The sequence below is a fragment of the Odocoileus virginianus genome, chromosome 34 (assembly GCF_023699985.2).
Source record: "Odocoileus virginianus isolate 20LAN1187 ecotype Illinois chromosome 34, Ovbor_1.2, whole genome shotgun sequence".
Taxonomy (NCBI): domain Eukaryota; kingdom Metazoa; phylum Chordata; class Mammalia; order Artiodactyla; family Cervidae; genus Odocoileus; species Odocoileus virginianus.
The window spans coordinates 15,991,084-16,011,276 of NC_069707.1; the positions used below are offsets into that span (position 1 = coordinate 15,991,084).

Here is a 20,193-nt window from a genome sequence, read left to right on the forward strand (position 1 = left end):
GGGACCGGATGCCATGGTCTTAGTTTTCTGAATGTTGAGCCAACTTTTTCAGTCTCCTCTTTCACTTTCATTAAGAGGCTCTTTAGTTCTTCACTTTCTGCCATAAGGGTGGTGTTATCTGCATATCTGAGGTTATTGATATTTCTCCCCGCAATCTCGATTCCAGCTTGTGCTTCCTCCAGCCCAGCGTTTCTCATGATATACTCTGCATACAAGTTAAATAAGCAGGGTGACGATATACAACCTTGATGCACTCCTTTTGCTATTTGGAACCTGTCTGTTGTTCATGTTCAGTTCTAACTGAGCTGCGCTTATAAAGAATGCCATCCATGAAGGACTGACTTGGGGCAGCTGGTCAGGTGGCCAGGGAAGAATCGCTTTAGGAAACTCAGGATAGGCTGGTAGAGAAGAGAGGGGCGGGGCCCGAGCGCCCGGAAACTCGCCCGGGCAGGACCTAGAAGTCGCCGGTGGCCCCCGTCCCAGGTCCCCGAAGTCACCGCGGCGGCGCCCAGACTGACACCCGGAAAAAGCCTCGTCATCACCCCCCGACCCGGGGCACTTCTCTACAGAGACTCACTCACCGCCCGGGTGGGCCTCCTGGGGGCGCGGTTACCCGAGAGCAGAACCTCGGCCCGGGGCCCCTCTTCCGCGCCCGCCCGGGGATCCCCCGCACTAGCAAAGCCGCTCCAAAAGCAGCCGGCCGAGCTTCCCCCGAGCCGCGGCCCCGAAGAGTGATTCAAACAGAAAACCCCGAGGAGAGTTTCGGAACTTCTCTGTGATTGCGAACTCGACAGTCTCAACCTGCGCGAAAGCGACCTTGGCTGGACCGGGCAGGCGAGGACCGCGCCCCGCCGATCGCAGGAGCCGGGTGCGGAGGAGTGGGAGGTGAGTATGAACCCAGGGCGGCCGGGCCCCCCCCCCCCCAAATGTTCTGTCTTCTCCCGCCACCCCGAAGTCACCAGCCCGGAGACCGCGGGGTTGAGCCACCTGCGTGGCTGACACCCTGCGGGAGATGCCTAGAGCAGGGGAGGGACTGGGAAAGGCGGGAGGGGGCCGCTGCTGCTTGACGGGAAAATCCGTCAGTGTTTGGTGGTGAGCTTGCTCTTCCCGGGCCCTAGGAAGCCTTTGCAACTTGCGGGTGAGCAAACGGTAATAAATTCGCGGCTATTCTGGAGCTCGGCTCCAACAGGACTATCGGACTCTGTTGTACACCCTCCTCTGATATGGCAGACCTGGGGGGGTCGGCCGCTGCTGGTTTGATTAACAGAAGGGAATGACAACCCGCTCCAGTATTCTTGCCTGGAGGATCCCATGGACAGAGGAGCGGCGGGCTACACAGTCCGTGGGGTCGCAGAGTCGGACACGACTGAGTGACTAACATGCAGTGAATCGTAATCATCACAGAGGAAGTTTGAGAGGTTAGGATGGAAAGTGGATGTAGGAGAAAAGAAGGAATAACTGAGCAGGAGATGGCAACGGTGATGGGGTGGGGGTGAGGGAGGAAGTGAGTTCAAAGAAAGATCAGAGGAGGAAGTGGCTCATGGAGTGAGCAGGAGAGCCAACAAAACGTGGGCTTTTCTTGCTCACACCAGAAAAGGGCTTTTTTGGAGGGAGGATAGCTATTCAAAGTGAATTTGGCTTTTTAATGTCATGACTATTTTTTTTAAATGAGTAATTACATTTGAAACTTAAGAAATACTTCCTGGGCATAGGTGTTATTTTTCTTGTTTTTCAGCACGGCTTCCTCAGCCTAGGGCTGAAGACTTCGGGCGGTGCCCGGAGGCAGAGGTATAGACACACCCCAGGCTACCTTTTCCCGTCATGCTCCTAAAACTGCAGGGAGGAAAGTCACTGGCTCACACCACAGGTCATCTTTTGCTGATACTGCTGCTGACCGAAGCTGGGAAGACTCTGGGCAGTGAGTGTCCTGGATCTGGGGCTCTGCCGGGGGAGTGGGGGACATGAGAAAATGGGGAGGGAAGGGGCTCCACCCTGGTGGGCGCCTGTCCACCTGCTCTTAGGATGGTGAGGATGTGGTTTAGCTGGACTGACTGCCCAGGAGGTGACACCCTGCCTTCTGGGACCCCGCCCAAGGTAGCGTGCCTGGGCCTATGCTCTTGGAGCAGCTTTCCCTCTCCTGGCAAGTCCCACCTCCTACTCCAGTAAAACTTTCCTGATGCCTAGGGACCCATCGTGAATGTGGCATGTGTCCTATGGCATCTTTCTTCTCCTTCTGTTGAAAGTCTTGTCTGTTCAGATAGATTTTAAGTCTCTAGAAAGCAGACACTGTCTTCTGTTTTTGCTACCTCAGAAGCTGGCGTGTGCCTGCTTAGTCACGTAGGTGTGTCTGATTCTTTGCCACCCTACGCCAGACTGTAGTCTGCCAGGCTCCTCTGTCCATTCTCCAGGCAAGAATACTGGAGTGGCTTTCCGTTTCCATCTCCAGGGGCTCAAACCCAGGTCTCCTGCATTGCAGGCATATTCTTTACTGCGTGAGCCATCACATATCAGAGAAATCTTCCTGCTAATAGTATATGGACGGAAGAGATCCACGGTGGCATCAAAGTGTTTAATTAAGCTCAGACAGTTAAAGGTGAGGCAGGACTGAGGACGCAGCAGAGGAGGGGGTCTGGGATAGAGACCCCTCCCTCTGCAACCAGGCCCTGGAGGGGAATCTCCCAGACACACCTGTGGTTTTCTGTCTCAGATGCCCACTCTCTGTGCCTCAACCTCACTGTCAAATCTCAGTCCAGACCGGGCCAGCCCTGGTGTCACGTCCAGGGCTCCGTGGACACAAAGCCTTTCCTCCAGTATGACAGTGACAGCAACAAGGTCAGACCTTTGGGTTTCTTGGGGAAGGAGGTAAACAACACCAAAGCGTGGACTGAACTGAGCCAGACGCTGGGAGAAGCAGGAAGAGAGCTCAGGATGGTCCTGCCTGTGATCAAACTGGACAAAAAGGAGATGAGGGGTAATATGGGAGGGGGAGGGGAGCTGGAGACAGCAAGAGAGGGGTAGGGTGGAGTGCATGCAGGGAGGCCCTTCCTGTGAAAAGACTGAACACGATCCAGCCTTAGAGACCCGCTGGACCTGATGGGTAAGAGGGGGAGGTCATGGTCCGAAGATCACGGGCCCCTAGATGTGCAGACACACATGAGTGACTGGGGAGGATGGACTGTGGACATCCAGAAAGATTCACTGTGTGTGGGGGGCGCAGGTCCTCCCTCCCTGCAGGTCAGGCTGTGTTGTCAGCGTGAAGCCGAGCAATGCTCTGGTGCATCCTTGCTCTTCAGCCTCAATGGACGGACAGCCCTCCTCCTTGACCCCATGAGCATAACCTGGACAGTCATCGATCCGGGAGCCACAGTGATCAAGGAGGCGTGGGAGAACAACCAGGAACTGGCAGAGTATTTCAGGAAGATCTCAGTGGGAGACTGCAGTTATTGGCTTAGGGAATTCCTGAAACACTGGGAGAACATGCTGCTCCCAGAGCCCACAGGTAACTGAGTGGAGTGTGGGGGAGGTGGTAGCTCTCTTCAAAGGTCTAGTGCCTTCATGTGTGGATATGAGCACATATGTTTGTGCAACTGAAAATATGATGGATGGAGAGAACAACTGATCTCTTGGTGGACTTCCTGTCTGGAGAGTCAGTGATGGGCATAGCACAGAACTTGCCAGCACCCTCCTTCCCAGCCCACCTCCCTCAGCACAGGAGCCCCCTTCCTCATTAACCAATGACACAGTCCCCTGGCACTGCTCGATGGTCCCCAAATCTATATACGCATTATGTTTCCAGGGCTTCTCTCCCCCTGTTGTACTGAACCTTTAACCAGCTCCAATGTCACTTAATGAAGCCCTTATCCCTTCCCAGACAGAATTAAGTACCCCCAATTGTGTCCTCCTCAAAAAGGACTCCTCACAGTAAACATGTCCACCTGAAAGATAATCAGATGGACATTTGTGTCTCAATGACTCAGACAGTAAAGAATCTGCCTGTAAGGCAGGAGACCCAGGTTCCATCCCTGGGTTGGGAAGATCCCCTGGAGTAGGAAAAGGCAACCCACTCCAGTATTCTTGCCTGGAGAATCCCATGGACAGAGGAGCCTGGTGGGCTACAGTCCATGAGCTCACAAAGGGTCGGACATGACTGAGCGACTAACACAACTCAGGAGAAATATTAGCTCCACGAAGACAGAGTACAAGCCCATTCATCTTTCCACAGCCAGACGTGAAGAGTGGCTTCACATGAGTCAGTAACTATATGAGGAACATGTGCTGTCTAAGGACAGCAGGTGCTGAGCAAGATGTATTCTTAGATTTGACAAGGCCTTTCCGTTTTCATTTTAGAACCACTAATAATGGCCCCAGATATCAGCCAGTCTGCATCCATCCGATTGGTCGCTTGCATTTTTCTATTGATCTTCACCCAGTTAGTTGTAATTGCTTCATCATCATGAATCTTATGAAGAAATCAGGGACCACAGCAGGTAAGAAGCCAGCTGGCCTCTGGCTCCAAGGCAGGTTTGTTCTAGTCAGGACTTGGGAGAGGTGAGCCTCAGGTCTCACCAAGGCCCTGTCCACTGGACCCATCTTTACCTACATGATGTTCTGTCTTGGTCTTGGGCCCCCACACTTCCCTGTAGGGTTGAGAACCACTCTGTTGTTGGGGTAGAAGAGGCTGGTGTGGGCAGCAGGACAGTGCAGTGGGAGTGGGGATGAAGACAAGTGTCTTCTCCTGTGGGGGCACCGGGTACCAGATGTAGCCGTGGTGGGGTGGGGTGTTGTCCTGAGATCTTACTCAGGCTTTCCCAGCCCTTTGATAAAAAAAAAACCTTTTGCTCTCTGATGATAGCATTATCTAGCTCAACATTTTCCCCAATGTTCTAACAGCTATTCCATCATCCGGATGTTTCTCCCTGGACTATGGGAAGGTACAATGTTAAACCAACTCTGGGTGGCAAAAACTGACCCTTGATGACAGTCTGGCTGTTGATCTAATACACGACCTTCTACGCAGAGTGGGGTTTTACAAGACGCTAAAGAAGCTCATGCTTAAGAATTCCTTCACTGTCCATGACTGTTGATGGCCCCTTAAGATGTATTACTTGGTCATTTTGAGGATTTGCAAAAGTCAAATATTTGCTCACGGTTAGTTAAGACTTCCAGTTCTATCTTTCCATCAGACGTCTCTTCCTATGGGGTGAAATTGGGGCGGACGTGCCCTGAACTGGCTAACAGAGAACACTGCTGACCTCAGAAACACCTAAAACAACGCTCAAACCAAGAGGATGTTTGAGCTCATACATTCATACCAGGACGAGAGGAAGACAACATCAGAAAAAATTTTGACCTTTCAGTTTTCACTAATGTCTGGACAAACTTGAAGTTTTCTCCTGTCAGGAATATATTCAATGATGCAGAGAATTCAATTATAGGTTGTACCTTTTTTGCCCAAAGAGAATCACATGAATGTTTATTGAAAGTCCTTTATTTTAGGGGCTTACTATTAGGTGAAGGAGACCTCACCTGGAAATAGGGCCTGTGCAGATGTAATCCAACCAAGGTGAGGTCAGGGTGGATTAGGGTGGGCTCTAATCCAGTGACTGGTTCCTTTACCAGGAGAAAGAAATGTGGACAAGCAAAGAAGAGACGGATACAGGAAAATAGGACACCCGAGAAGAGTGTCATAGAAGGACAGAAATAGACACAAGCTTCGCAACGCCAAGGGTTTCCGGGAACCACAGAGCTGTGCACGGTACCTCGGTCGTGTCTGCCTCTTTGCGGCCCCATGGACTGCAGCCCACCAGGCTCCTCTGTCCATGGGAGTCTCCAGGCAAGAATACTGGGTGGGTTGCCATTTCCTTCTCCATGCAACCACCAGTAGTCAGGAAGAAAAAAGATGGAGCCTCCCTTAGAGCCTTCAGAGAGGGCCCTACTGACACCTTGATTTCTGACTTCTAACCCTCACAACTTATGAAAGAATAAATTTTGGTTGTTTCACACCATAGAGTTTGTGGTAATTTTTTATGAACACTTCACTGTCCCAAGCAAGCTTGCGGGGCCTTAGGTGGCATTCCCAGTGCAAAGGGAACTGGTGAGCAAGAAGGAAGGCAGGAGAGCAGTTTTAGAAAAGAGCCAAGAAACAGACCCAGGGACTTCTAGAAACATGACACCTAGTAGACGGGACAAGAAATGCCAGCGAAGGAACACTGATCAATACTTGACAACGGAGAGCTGGCTAGTCCTGTAACTAAAGGAGGATTTCTATTTAGCACAATACACAAATGTTCATTTTTGGTTGATTAATGCGTGAAGGTGACTGTGTGGACTCGGGGCTGTATACCAGTAGGAGCATGTTTGGTGAATAGTTTTAGATATGGGGCTGGAGCATTAAAAAGGAGAAGGCACCTTTCCAGGTAGGACCCAGACAGAGACCTAAAATTCCTGGCTCAGCCCTGGGGCGGAGTCCTAGCAGCCAGCGCCTTCCCAGAACCACCCCGAGCTGTGTGTGGCTTTGGGGCAGCTGGAAGGCCCAGTATCTTGGGACGAACTGGTCAGTGTGACTGTGTGTGTGTGAGAGAGAGACAGAGAGAGGGTATGCGTGAGAGGAGGAGGGCAGGAGAGAGGAGTGACTGCGTTAGCTGCTCAGTCATGTCTGACTCTTTGCGACCCTGTGCACTGTAGCCCTCCCGGCTCCTCCGTCCATGGGATTCTCCAGGCGGGAATACTGGAGTGGCTGCCATTTCCCACTTAGGTTGTGTGGGGCAGTGACACTAATTTGTGATAGGAAAGCGAATGTGAAGAGAGTGAGGGGATGCTGGGAAGAGTGTGTTGGATGTGTGGGGAGCACCCGCTAGTATGTGAGAATGCTGGGAACCTTGGGGTGTGTGTGTGTGTGTGTGTGTGACTGTGGACAGGTGAGTCTGGGACAGAAGGGGAGTGGACAGTATGCGTATGCAGAGGGCCAGGGAGAGGATCCCCTGGGGGACCCGGAGAGGAGGAAGAGACCGAAGGGAAATGCCCCTGAGGGGGAAGTTTCTGGATGGCAGCGGAAGTAGATGGGAGCCTTCTGTGTGGAATTTGTGTGAAGCAATGTGTACAGACAGTGTGAGGAAGCCGGGGTTCCTGTGGGAGGGGAACGCGGTGTGACTTTGCAGAGAGTGGAGAGCCAGTGGGACAGGCAAGCAGGCACTTGTGTGTGAAAGAAAGTGTGTGGGGGTGGGGGCTGGGGTGTGCACAGAGGGAAGGGGGTGTGAGGAGACCTGCACGGACAGTTTCAGGAAGGGTGACGAGCACAAGGGTGGAAGGATCTGAGTGAGAAGCATGAAGCCTGTGTGGGGAGCACGTGCATGTGAGGGGGCCTGTGTGGGAGGCTGGAGAGTCGGGGGGACTGTGGGTGATGGAGGGCGGTGTGGACGCCGAGGGGGCTTGTGTGTGTAACTGGGGCTGAAGTGTGGGAAGACAGGAGTGCATGGAGAGTGTGGGGTGAGCAGTGCGTCAGGACTGGTGCTGAAGAGGCCTCAGTGGTGACCGGCTCCCCAGCTTCTCCCTTCTCTGGGCCTGGACCCTCTGGCCTGCACAGCATCACCCCGAGGTCCCAAGGGAACCAAACATTGGCAGGGACAGGGAAGAAGCTGTTACCCCCTGCCATTTGCTTTCTTTTTTTAGCTTGGAAACACGACAAAAAGATATCTGCCTTGTGACAGGTGTCAACCAGGGTCACCTGCCTTCACCAGCTGATGCCTCCCCCAGGCCCAGGGGCTGAACTGCGTTCCCTCCCTCAGTCTCGTCAGCCTGGGGCTTCCCTGATAGCTCAGTTGGTAAAGAATCTGCCTTCAATGCAGGAGGCCCCAGTTTGACTCCTGGCTCAGGAAGTACCCTGGAGAAAGGAAAGGCTACCCACTCCAGTATTCTTGGGTTTCCCTGGTGGCTCAGCTGGTAAAGAATCCACCTGCAATGTGGGAGACCTGGATTCGATTCCTTGATTGGGATGATCCCCTGGAGAAGGGAAAGGCTACCCACTCCAGTATTCTGGCCTGGAGAATTCCATGGACTGTATAGTTGGACACAACTGAGTGACTTTCAGTTTGGAGCCTCTGAGGACTAGGATTCCCTTCAATCCCCTCCTGCCTACTAAACTCAGGGGGAGGGACTCCTGTGGGGGCCACAACCGGTTGGGGAGGAGACCCACACCTCTCCACCACACCCCTCCCACCTCTCCAGGCCCAGACCCCTCACTGTCCCCCAATTCCTTCTTCCCCACCTCGCCCTTCTCCGCACCTTCCGTCATCTCTTACCGCTCATCGCAGGTGTTCCCAGGTCTGTCCAGAAGCTCAGGTGGGAAGCTGAGCGCCAAAGAATTGATGCTTTTGAACTGTGGTGTTCGAAAAGAGTCTTGAGAGTCCCTTGGACTGCAAGGAGGTCAAACCAGTCAATCCTAAAAGAAATCAGTCCTTATTATCCTTTGGAAGGAATGATGCTGAAGCTGAAGTTTCAATACTTTGGCCACCTGATGTGAAGAACTGACTCATTGGAAAAGACTCCGATGCAGGGAAAGATTGAAGGCAGGAAGAGACGGGGACTATAGCGGATGAGATCGTTAAAAAGCATCACCAACTCAATGGACATGAGCTTGACCAAGCTCCAGGAGTTGGTGATGGAAAGGGAAGCATGGAGTGCTGCAGTCCACGAGGTCACAACGAGTCAGACATGACTGAGAGACTGAACTGAACTGAACGGAACACATCAATCACTTCCCACATACCCCTCTTCTGATACCATCACATCAGGGCCAAAGTTGCAACAGACGAATTTTACAGGGCACATGAAGAGTGAGTCAGCACGCCCCACGCCAGCTAGCACCTGAGTTCTCTCCCAGACACTTAACTCGGCTACAACTTCATTGTCACTCCAGTCCTGATGTGAGGTGGAGGCTCCACGGGGCATTGGAGAAATAGACTTTCCTTCATTATGACAGTAACAGGCCCAAACCCTTGCTTCTCTTGGAGGAGAATTAATGCCTTGAAGGCCTGCTCAGAACAGACCCAGACCCTGGGGGAGACATGGGGCAAGGACTCAGAACCTGAGGCCGTTCAGCTGGAGAATTGTGGGCCCCGGGTCAGAGTGGGAACCCGGGCCTGGACACCATCCGGGGAAGGAGAATGTGTGTGTGCTTAGGGGCTCAGTCGTGTCCAACTCTGTGACCCCATGGACTGTGGCCCACCCGGCTCCTCTGTCCATGGGATTCTCCAGGCAGGAATACTGGAGTGGGTTGCCATGCCCTGCTCCAGGGGATCTTCCCAACACAGGGATTGAACCCAGGTCTCCTGCATAGCAAGCAGATTCTTTATGGTCTGAGCTATTGAGACGCCATAGAAGCAACTTAAATGACAGTCGACAAATGAATGGGTAAAGAAGATGTGGCGGGAGCTTTCCGGTGGGCCAGTGATAGGAGTTCGCCTGCCAGTGCAGGGGACACAGGTTTGACCCTGGTCAGGGAAGATCCCATGTGCCCCGGGACGACTGAACCATGTGCTTTGGAAGCCCAAGCGAACCAGAACCGGGGCTTTGCAACAGGAGAAGCCTCTGCAGCGAGGCCTGTGATACAGCAATCCCACTCCTGGGCATATATCCAGAGGTGACAGGAAATGGAGAGAGATAAACTGGGAGGTTAGGGTTGGCATATACTCACTACTATACTTAAAATAGATAACCAACAAGGACTTTTTCTGTGGCATTGGGAACTCTGCTCAATATTCTGTAACAGCATAAATGGGAAGAGAATTTGTTAAAAAAAAAAAAAACTAGTTACATGTATGTGTATAATTGAATCACTTTGCTGCACACCTGACACTAACACACACTTTCCATCAACTATATACTCCCATATGCAATAAAATTTTTAATTAATTAAAAATATAAATATTGATATTGAGTATCTTCTCACGTGCCTATGGGACCTGTGTAACCCTTCTTTGCAGAAATGTTTATTTAGGTCTTCTGCCCATTCTTTGATTAGGTTCCCTGTCTTTATTATTGAGCTGTATGAGCTTTTCATATATTTGGAAATTAAGCCCTTGTCACCTGCAAGGGTGACATCATTTGCAAAACTTTTCTCCCAGTCTGTAGTTTGCCTTTTTTGTTTACGGTTTCCTTTGCTGTGCAAAAGTATATAAATTTGATGAGGACCCATTTCTTTAGTGCTTTTTCTCATTTTTTTGTTTTCTGTTTCTACCAGAGTAGAAGCCATCTTGAATTGGTCTTCTTTCAGGAACTTTAATTCCCTCTGGATGGTTGCTGAGAGGAAGAAAAAGTTTTTTGTTTTTGCTTTTGTGTGTGAATGACAAATAATACTGGATCATTGTACCTTATGTAATTTTCAAAGGTTGTACAATTATACAAAAAAAAAAAGAAGAAGAAGACAGGGCAAACAACCTGTGGAATTATACAGACTCCTTCTTCAAAATACACTGGCATTGACATTTTGAAGGAAAAATACACAAATGGGACCGAAGCAGACTTGCAGAGTGATGAATTGGCCTAATTTCAACACTGCTGTGTCTGTGGGACTCGGGAAGCCGAGGAGAGGGAGACAGATGAGAGAAGGGCAGGTCAGTGGAAGGGTCAGGACACAGACTACGTTTATCAGTTCAGTTTGCCGCCTGAACTGGCACCGGAAACAGTAACTGGGTGGGCTGAAAAGCTCCCTCAGGTTTTCATAAGATGGTGTGGAGAACCCTGAGGAAACTCAGTACAGTGACAAGGTCAGTGATCATCCAAGGCAAGCTCAGGATGGGGAAGGAGGAAGCCCTGAGCTCTCCCCTCCATGACCTTCTTGCCAGAAATTCTTTTCTGACCTCTGATCAATTTCTATTAATTAGGGAGACCAAAATGACAAAATGATCTAACTAGGAAGATTCTGGCTATCAGGCCAAGCACAGCTCAAATACAGCTCCAAGGCGTGGGAGGAGGAGGCAGTGGCAACACTCCTTGCGGTGGCAAGTGAGACAGCGTCCAGGACTTAAGCGGTTTCACCCTTCTGGGCCCCTGGGCGTGGCCTCCGCGCGGGGGAGTGCCCGGCCGCCCAAGGAGGGCGGAACTTGCTTCCCCGGAAAGGATCCGCTGCGCTGACTCCCCTACTCCAGCAAAACTGAGATCCAGGTGGCGAAGCGAGAGATGGGTGGCCCCGAGACCCGTCTTGGCTTCCTGGTCCTGCTTCTGATTGTCTGGTTCAGCGGGACGCCCGGCGGTGAGTTCGGGCGGGGAACCTGCGGGGCGTGGGGCACGTGGAGGTTGGGTGAGTTACGACCGAAACAGGGGTGGTGCCCTGCGCGGGGATTCGCGAAACTTCTTGCGTGGTGGCGCCGCCAACCCCCTCCTCTTTCCCTTCCCCTGGCCGCCTTGCTCCTCAGCGGCTCTCCGGGGCAGAATACGGGTGCCTTGGGTGAAGCAGTAATGCGGGGTGTTTGGAGGTGACGCTAGGAGAAGAGGGGGCCGGGACGCTACAGGGAATGCTGTTTAGGCCCCCCAGGGCCCAGCCCGCCCCTTGGGAAGTGGGAGTGCTGGAGCCCGGCGGGCTGGGACCCATCGGCCTCCCCGCGGGGAAGGCACCCAGAGCCGCCCGAAAAGCACAAGCCCGCGATCTGCGCGCAGAGCCCCTTCTGGGCCCTACTGCTATCGGCCCTTGAAGGACCCGCGCTCTTTGTCACCGATCAGTTAACACCTTCAGGGCTGCCGGGGTGAGGAGAGCTCCGCGGCCCTCCAGAGCCTGGGCGGGGGTGAGAGGCGGCGGGTGGCCGAGCTTCTCCTGGGAAGTGAAGCGGGAGCTCCGAGCGGGACGGATGTGCAGGCCCGTCTCCCGGGGGCGCGCATGCCAAAGGCCGACGCCGGTACCGCTCGGGTCCCCTAGGCTGCCTGCCGCCCCGGCGCCCCCCTGCCCCCGGAACTCCCACGCACTGTATCAGTGTTTGGGCTCCAGCTGTCCTGTCCTGTCAAAGTAGATTCTGAAATTATGATACTAAATGCAGCTCAACTTGACAGTAACTTCAAAAAGCTTCACAGTCTTAGAGTTGAAACGAAGGAAAAGTTGCCATCCAGAAATTGAGGAAGGAAAACTTCAGCCTTGGACAAAACGACCAGCAGAGGAGCCCATTTATGACCCTGTACATGCAGCTCCAGCCGTGTCTACACGTGTGTTTTGTATCAGCCTAGGGATTTGCTGTCCAGGTATATTTCTTGTAGCACTAGTATTAGCTGTTTTGCATCTTCATAGTGTGAAAAGGATTGAACTAGAACATGCTATCAGTGCCAGCAGTAGATCCCAAGGGCTGTCTCAGTCCCAGTCCTTCCCAGATGTCTCAGTATGTGAGAGGCAACACACCCAACAATACAGCCCCCATCTCCAGTTATCCTCCCTTGTGGGTAGAGGAGTAGGACTTGAGAAGTGTCACTCTTTTGGAGGCCAAAGCTAAGGTGAATGATATCAAAGTATCTAACCAGGGAGAGGAACTCAAAAGATGTACTCTGAGAAGGTACCTTTTGGTGTGCTTTCCATGGGGTTTATGTAGATGAAAAAGATCCAGATAAAGAGCAACAAGCATTTGTAAAAGCAGTTAGAGATCAAGCTTCTGAAATTCAGGTGACAACGATGCTCCCTGAAAGTTGTAAGCTATGAGATCTTCATCACAGAAATCTTCCTATTACCCACGTGTGAACAGAAGAAGGGGAAAAACCCATGGTGGATTGCCTCATGTGAACCGAGGGTACATTAAGTTGTTTTTATGACAGTGCAAATATGTAGAGGCCAACAGTCTGCAGGCAACTTCTCAACAAAAGCTAGTTCACATGGCTGCTCAGATTGCCTGTGGAATGAGCTACCTGGTCAGAAAGAAGTCCTCCACAAAGACCTGGCAGCTAGGAGCTCTGTCATTGAACAACTTCAAGTTAAGAGCAAAGCCAGTCCCTCTCCAGAGTCTTGTCCCCCATGGACTCTCACTGTCTGGGGAACAACAAAAACACGGGATATGGATGACTTTTGAAAGTCTGGTTAATGATGAGTTCTCCAGCCTTCCCTGGTGATCCAGTGGCTAAGACTCCACACTCCCAATGCAGGGGCCTGGGTTCAATCCCTGGTGGGGGAACTGGATCCTGCATGCCACAACTAAGAAGTCAGCATGCTGCTACTAAAGAGCCCACGTGTTTATAAGTCTGACCAAACGCGCTTCAGTGGACATCTGCCCGTTTGATGTGGCCGAGTACCTGAAAGAGGGTTACCAAATAGCCCCGCCTATCAACTGTCCTGATGAACCATTTATGTGATGGCTTGTGCTGGGCCTTCGATCCAGAGGAGAGGTGCAGTTCCAGCTAAGGACCCGGGGTCTCACAGAGGTCCCTGCAGCCCTGGGGGCCTGTGTCTGACCCTCCTCTCACAGTCCCCCAGCGTCAGGAGGAAGGTGCCTGTCAAGGCCCACTTGGAGCCAGCCAGTCACGTACATCACCCAGCATCAGAGAAGCAGATTCGTCTTTCAGAACACCGAGCTTTAGGAATGCTTTAGCATCTGAACTTTCTAACACAGACTTACTGATGTGGAATACTTTCTCAATCTCACTCTTATTAGCTTGAATTGAAAATGTTTGTGTAAATCTTTTACACATAGTTGCCTTAGAGGTACAGGTATATTCTTACAAAATAAATAGATTTTAAAATTGTTTAAACACACATATTTGGACTAACAATCATATTACTAGCTGCTTTTTATTGTCTGAATTCTACAAGGTAATGCAGTTGATTCACCTTTGAAGTTTTGGTTTCTTTCACTAGTTTTGGAGTTGATTCATCTTCAACATGCAGTACTTTTTCTTAGGAAGATAAAAACCATCCATCAGTTATGGGCTACTGTCCAACCCCCTCATTTGCTGCAGAGTAGCTATTTGTTCCAAAGTGCCCTAGGGGAAGCCACAGGAGTGAGCAGATAGTGGCCACATAACAACTCTAGTGTCACATCTAGGCCAGCTGCTCGTGGGTCTTGTTGTTCCCTGTGGCCCTGCTTATGCCAAAACACATAACCACTTCTATCCTCTGATGGCTGGCCTAGCTGAACTAATGATTAGGGGTTGATGACCCCACATCATGGTGGGCAACTCCATTCCATGACCAGAGGCCTCATCTCTGCCAGGCCCCAGGACCACACCAGGAGCCACGTTTCAATGGTGTGATTTTCTCCACTGCAACACTCAGGGTCTGTGTTGTGAGCCTTCAAGTAGAAAATGGCTTGTAAGCACCTTTCTGACCACAGATACCTCTGATGTCAGTAGTTCTGCTGGGTCATCTGCCCAGGAAGCATCTCCAGCCATGCTCATCGTTCACCAATTGTGACTGCTTTTGTGCTGGGACAGCAGATTGCAGCAGAGACCTAGGGTCTGCAAAGCCTAAAATATTTCTTCTGTACCATTACAGGAAACCTAAGGCCAAGTGGTATTAACTGGAGATAGAATAGTGACCACAGCCCTGCAGCCCTTGAGAGGTTGTATGTTGGCACTTGTCTCTGTATTTCCTCCAGGATATTGTGTACACGTACTATTGGGGGATGGGGAGGTAGGGTCTGAAGTCTGAATCTGGAATTCACCAATACGGTAGCCTTCACCCCACGTTAATTTACTAGCTACTAAGGTCTCCATGAATGTCACAGGTCCAGAGCATGTGAAATGACCACTCCGTGGTCTGTGGACCTGATGATAACCACTGTAAGCAGAACCTGGGACTGCTCTCCATTGATAGCCTGGTCCTCTGAGCATCGCCTCAACAATTGGGGGACCATGATGATGCTATGGTTCCTGTGCATGATATTAGAACCACTATGTGCAATGTGAATGTGAGAGTAGTTTCTGCTTCTGCAGGTTCACTTATCCCAGTCAATAACCATGTGGCTCTTTGGGAAAGAATGGAAGGACTTTTGCACTGGATGTGGTGATGAAAGGGCCCTCCTCTTTAGAAAGTGGTTTCTTTCTCTGGTGATACCTTCTGAGAAGTGACTCAGATCCAGAAAATGTGCCTGGAACAGAAGTTTGGTAGGGATGACTGCTTTTGGCTTCCTGAGCATCCAGCCTTGTGTGCTGCCTCTCTTTAATTCTTTCAATGGTACAGTTTGTATCTAGGTTCCTGCCCATCTGTTTGCCTTTCGGATCGCCCTGTGCTATGAGCCAGCATCATATTCTCTGCAGTCAGGCCCTGGCTGGCACTGAGACTCTCTCATCACTTTGACCCCTGCACCTCTTTTCTGCTGACCTAGAGCACCCCCACCTGGAATCTGATTTTTCCACAACTTCCATCTATGTTCGTGATGGAAGCCCACAGGAACAGCACTCCTACCACCATCCCTGATCTTCTGCAAAAGTCATCCTTGAGCTATTGGAGATGCTTCTCATCCATGCTTTCCTCTCGGGCTCCATAGAGTCCATCAGGCTTTCCCATGGAGCTGGTGGACTGCACACTTTCCTGCCTTTTCATACGTGTCCACCCTGGCAGATTCACTTCTCTGAGCCTTGGATCCCATCCTCTACCACCTGCCTCGGAAGTTCTGGACTTTCTCTTTCATGCCATGTGGGCCAGGCCTTTCTCCAGGCTTCCAAGACCCATCCTAGTGGGAGATCACCACGTCTCCCCAGCCTTGCTAAGCCCAGTGACCCGTAATTATAAACTCTCCCTTCTCCAGCTTTGGGTTCTGTGCTCATCCTCCCCACCCACACCCCCACTGGCTGTGATCCGCTTCCTCAGGAACAGCCCCCTTACCCTCTGCATCTCCCACAGATACTCAGAGAGAACCTGACATCCTGTGGGTTTGGGCCTTTCCTTCTGAACCAGCCTGGCCTATCCCTGGGAAACGTATGTGTTGGTTCATGCCACGTGCGGAGCCTGTGAGCAGAGTGGAAACGGGGCGCATCCAGGGCTGTGGGGTGTCTTGCCTGCCTGAGGCTTCGTCGTCTTCCTCAGTCGTGCCTGGTGGGGGGGGGGCAGGCGGGGGTCCTGCTCTGTCAGCCCAGCCCACAGCCTTCCTCTGCTGTCCCAGCCCTGGGGGAGGAGGCCCACGGGTCTCCTTCTCCCACCCTCACCCTCTCTGCGGTTTGCCTTCACAGACGCTCACTCTCTGTCCTATAACTTCACCATCGATCCTCAGCCCAGACCTGGAGAGCTGTGGTGTGAGGTTCAAGGCCAGGTGGACGGAGAGCTTTTTCTCTCCTATGACTGTGGTCATGCTAAGATCATATTCACAAGTCCACTGGGAGAAGAAGTGAAAACCATAAAGACCTGGGAAACACAGATGGAAACACTCAGAGACATCAGGGACCACCTGCGTGACTTTACACTGGAGAAACCCACGGTCACGGGTGAGTTAGAAAATCCAAGTACAGGAGGAGCAGATGGGGCTTAAAATGCAGTTGGATGTTGGTCCTTCCCTAGTCGTCCAGTGGAAAGAGCAGCTGTTGCATGAGAGACCAGGGCCAGATCAGCTGGGCCCAGGGGGGGACCCAGGGGAGGTGGACCCAGGTGGGGCAAAGAATCTGTCAAGCCCAGAGGCTGAGCTCTTTCTTTCCCATGGTGGGAGCAGACCCTCTCACCCTGCAGGCCAGGATGACATGTCGCTGTGAGGATGAGAGACACATCAGTGGATCCTGGCAGTTTGGCTTGAATGGACTAATGAGCCTCCACTTTGATTCGGAGAATGGGCACTGGAGAGTGGATCACCCTGGGTGCAGATGGATGAAAGAGAAGTGGGAGAATGACAGAGCTGTGACCGAGTTCCTGAAGAAGGTCTCCATGGGAGACTGTCGGACCTGGCTTCAGGCTTTCATGGTGCGCTGGGAGAAAATGTTGAAAACCACGGGTAAGTGAGAAGGGAGGAGAAAGTGACAGTCCCCTTGTGGTGACATGGACCCTGTGTGTGTGTGTGTGTGTGTGTGTGTGTGTTTGAGAAACTGATCCATCAGAGGTGAGTTGTCCTGGGAGAACAATGACCCGGGGATGCTCTGTCATCCTCCTTCCTCTTCCCCCTCCTGATGTCTCTCTTCACAGCACAAGCCTTTCTGCGACTGAACATGGATTTTTGCTGATCCCAAACCTGTAGACATCTTTTTGATTTCTGGGATTTATTTCCCACTGTACCCTCTTTCCAGAGTCTTCTTTTCAATCTCACCAATCAAAAATAAATAAATAAACCAATAAATGTCACCAATCCTCCTTCTGGAAATCTGTCAACACCACCTCTGCTGTCAGATCCTGAGGACTCCATCCTCACGTCACCGTCTCTGATGTCACAGCAGGACTGAGTGGCTGTGTTGGAAACCTTGCTCCCCATGAGCTGTCAGAGCCCCTGAGGACTGGGCTCCTCCCTTCCCCCATCTCACCTGAGGACCTGTGACTGGGGCCTCCATGTGATGGGTGTAAACTGTCTGCACAGTAGGGGTACCTGAGTCGGGGTGGGGGTGGGTGGAGGCATCTGCCGAGTTTGGAGTCTGGACAAGGGCGTCACTCTTACTCTCCTTGCAGCATCACCAACCACGGGCCCCCCTACAGTGCAGCCCACGGCCACAGCCATCGATCTCACCACAGGGATCGCCATCGGGGCAACCAGTTTCGTCATAATGGGCATCATAATAGCCTGTATCCTGTACAAGAAGAGGTACTGAGGGCAGAAGTCAGAGGGAAGGCAGGGGCACAGGGCCTGGTGTGAGGAGGGGGAAGGTGAATCCCAGCCGACCCCTGCCCCTCACTGAACCTCCTCATCCTGGAAATGAGCCAGTGAATAAGACCTCATATAACCTGAGAGCAAGAACTCAGACAAGCTCAGGCCTCAGTTCTGATAGCACCTCAGTGTCAGATGATAGTGGGAAGTGGGGGGTTGCTGGGGGCCTGTTGAAGTTAAAAGGGTTTAGCCACGTTCCCCTGACTGCGCACAGACCGCTGGCTGGCAGGGCCCAGGGCGGGTGGTGTGAGAACAGCAGGCGCTCAGGGCGAGGGCAGGACTCCCGGGGCTGAGAGCAGCATGGGGCTCCTCATGACGTGTCAGCGGGGAGGGGACCCACCCAGGGCCAAGATGAGAGGGGCCGGGCTCTCATCCCAGGAGGAAGGGCTGGGAAGGCCTTTGCAGACCCAGCTCCAAAGGCCTGTTCTCACCGGAAGTGGCTTGGGCCAAGCAGGCAAGGCAGGAGCCCCACAGCAGAGACTGTGGGAAGGGGCGAGGCCAGGCCTGTGCCCCTGGAGCAGCAGCAGTTCTGACTCCGCCTGTGGCCTGCCCGTCACCAGCCTCCTGGGGACCCAGAGCCTCCATCACTGAGCGGCCCTGCCTTGAGCAGAGGTCCTGGGGATGGTGGGCCTGAGCTGGGGTGGAGGCGCCCAGCTGGGCGGGACCAGGAAGAGATGGGGGCAGGGACCCTGGTCCTGAGAGCTGTGTGTGCTGCTGGCTCAGAGGCTGGAGGGGAGCGAAGGAAGGAGGTTTGCCTGTAGGCCCCCAAGGCTGTCAGGAAGCAAGGCCCCTCCTCCGGGGACCTGCTCCCTGGTCCTTTAGGCCCCCCTCGGGGAGGATCCGGACCTGAGTGAAGGGAGCAGATTGATTCCTCACTGGCTCCAGTCCTGAGCCTGAGCAGAGGGTGTCAGGGCCTGGGGTGACTCTGTGATGCAGGAAGGAAGGAGGAGGGGACGAGAAGCTGCTGGCCCTGGGGTGGGGGTGGAGGGTGGGGGACATAGGAGCCCCTCAGTGAGGGCGGGGCTGGGGGGGCTGGGGAGGGGCAGCCCCAGGAAAGTGTTGGGATTCCTCAGCCTCCTGGACCAATACCTCTTTCTTTTCTGCAGGAGACGGTGCTCCCAGGAAGCCCCTGACAGGTGCTCTGTAGGCCTCAGGACTCAGTCTTTGCTTGGCTGCCTTTGTTCTCCTTCTGTCCACTTTAGAGCCAGGAGATCAGACCAGTATGCGGAGCCTGCCTTCCAGTTGTGCTGACCCAGATGCTCATTGTCTTCTGACCGGTCACATGGTGAACAGCCTCCTCCGTCTCTTTGTTTCTTCCCATCCTCTTTGGCCTCTTTCTCTTGGTGCGAAGTGATGGAATCCCTGCACTGAAAACAAGAAACCTCCTCAAACAGGACACTTTCTGTCTTCTTCTAGTTTGAGAAAAATCAGACTCTTCTCTGTATGGCAATCTCAGTGTTGCAAATGGTGATAATGGAAGAAAAATACCATCTACTCTTACAGGACTCAGGGATTCCTTCTATGGTCAGAGAAACAACTTCAGAGTATTTTCAACAGAACAAAATATTATGTCTGAATGTCTCTTTTAGTCATTTTCTTTTGTATAGTAATATTTAAGTCAGTATTTCACTATTATAAAAAATATAAATACTTCAAGCTTCTTTTTCTAATCAAGGAGGGAACTCAGGGCATTTCACCTTTTTTCCACCTTCCGGGATTAAATAGAACTGATGATTCAGCTACATTTAATGTGGAAGCAGAGAATAAAAAGAACGCTCTTAAAGTAACATGCAGTCTAGCTGTCGATCCTAAACAGTATCCTGATAACCTGGATCCAAAGATATGTTCTGGAACTTGAGCAATAAAATCGTTTTTTGTTTCATCGAGATCTGCACCCTCAGTGCTGACTCTGCTGTCTTCCTCTATGCCTCCCCCTCTGCAAGGAGGAGCCAGACTTCACCACACAAACTACGTCTGTTTTGAAAAGTAGATTTAGTTCCCCATTGTCAGAGGATCATATTCAGAATAGATAATGAATTCCTACAAATAAAGAAGATAAAGTGTAGCCTTTTGGCCACTGATTGAGCGGTTCACATATGGGGAATTGCTGCTCAGTCGTTAAGTCGTGTCCAACCCTTTGCAGCGACATGGTTGCAGCAGATGAGGCTTCCCTGTCTCAGTATCTCGAGGAATTTTGTCAAACTCATCTCCATTGAGTCACTGATGCCATCCAACCATCTCATCCTCTGTCGTCCCCTTCTCCTCCTGCCCTCAATCTTTCCCAGCATCAAGGTCTTTTCCAATGACTTGGCCCTTCACATCAGGAATCAAAGTATTGGAGTTTTATCTTCAGCTTCAGTCCTACCAATGAATATTCAGGGTTGATTTCCTTTAGGATGGACTGGTTTCAACTCCTTGCAGTCCAAGGGAATCTCAAGAGTCCTATCTAGCACTA

The 20,193-nt window shown here is 51.9% G+C and overlaps 1 protein-coding gene and 2 pseudogenes across 2 annotated transcripts; all 3 read left to right on the forward strand.

Annotated features, from left to right (window-relative positions):
- Window positions 1-480: 480 nt before the first annotated feature.
- Window positions 481-6,007, forward strand: RAET1E (retinoic acid early transcript 1E). Of its 2 annotated transcripts, XR_011485609.1 has the most exons (7): window positions 481-885; window positions 1,736-1,918; window positions 2,708-2,971; window positions 3,218-3,499; window positions 4,348-4,487; window positions 4,891-4,931; window positions 5,620-6,007. XR_011485609.1 is itself a non-coding variant. In XM_070461426.1 (6 exons), the coding sequence occupies exons 2-5, from the start codon at window positions 1,822-1,824 to the stop codon at window positions 4,455-4,457; spliced, it is 753 nt and encodes a 250-aa protein (XP_070317527.1). In that variant the 5' UTR covers window positions 482-885; window positions 1,736-1,821; the 3' UTR covers window positions 4,458-4,487; window positions 5,620-6,007. The 2 variants fall into 2 exon arrangements, 1 of the variants encoding a protein (XP_070317527.1); XM_070461426.1 differs by lacking the exon at window positions 4,891-4,931 and having other exon boundaries at window positions 482-885.
- A 5,143-nt stretch (window positions 6,008-11,150) lies between these two features.
- LOC110151706 (UL16-binding protein 3-like) lies at window positions 11,151-19,624 on the forward strand (annotated as a pseudogene).
- Window positions 11,455-16,125, forward strand: LOC110151707 (tyrosine-protein kinase RYK-like; annotated as a pseudogene).
- Window positions 19,625-20,193: the final 569 nt, after the last annotated feature.

What these genes read in the sequence shown, in the direction of transcription:
- RAET1E (XM_070461426.1), top strand. Translation starts at nt 1,822, where the DNA reads ATGCTCCTAAAACTGCAGGGAGGAAAGTCACTGGCTCACACCACAGGT. An exon ending in AGCTGGGAAGACTCTGGGCA is followed by an intron (nt 1,919 to 2,707) that starts GTGAGTGTCCTG and finishes TTTCTGTCTCAG; the next exon opens with ATGCCCACTCTCTGTGCCTC. An exon ending in GCTGCTCCCAGAGCCCACAG is followed by an intron (nt 3,500 to 4,347) that starts GTAACTGAGTGG and finishes TTTTCATTTTAG; the next exon opens with AACCACTAATAATGGCCCCA.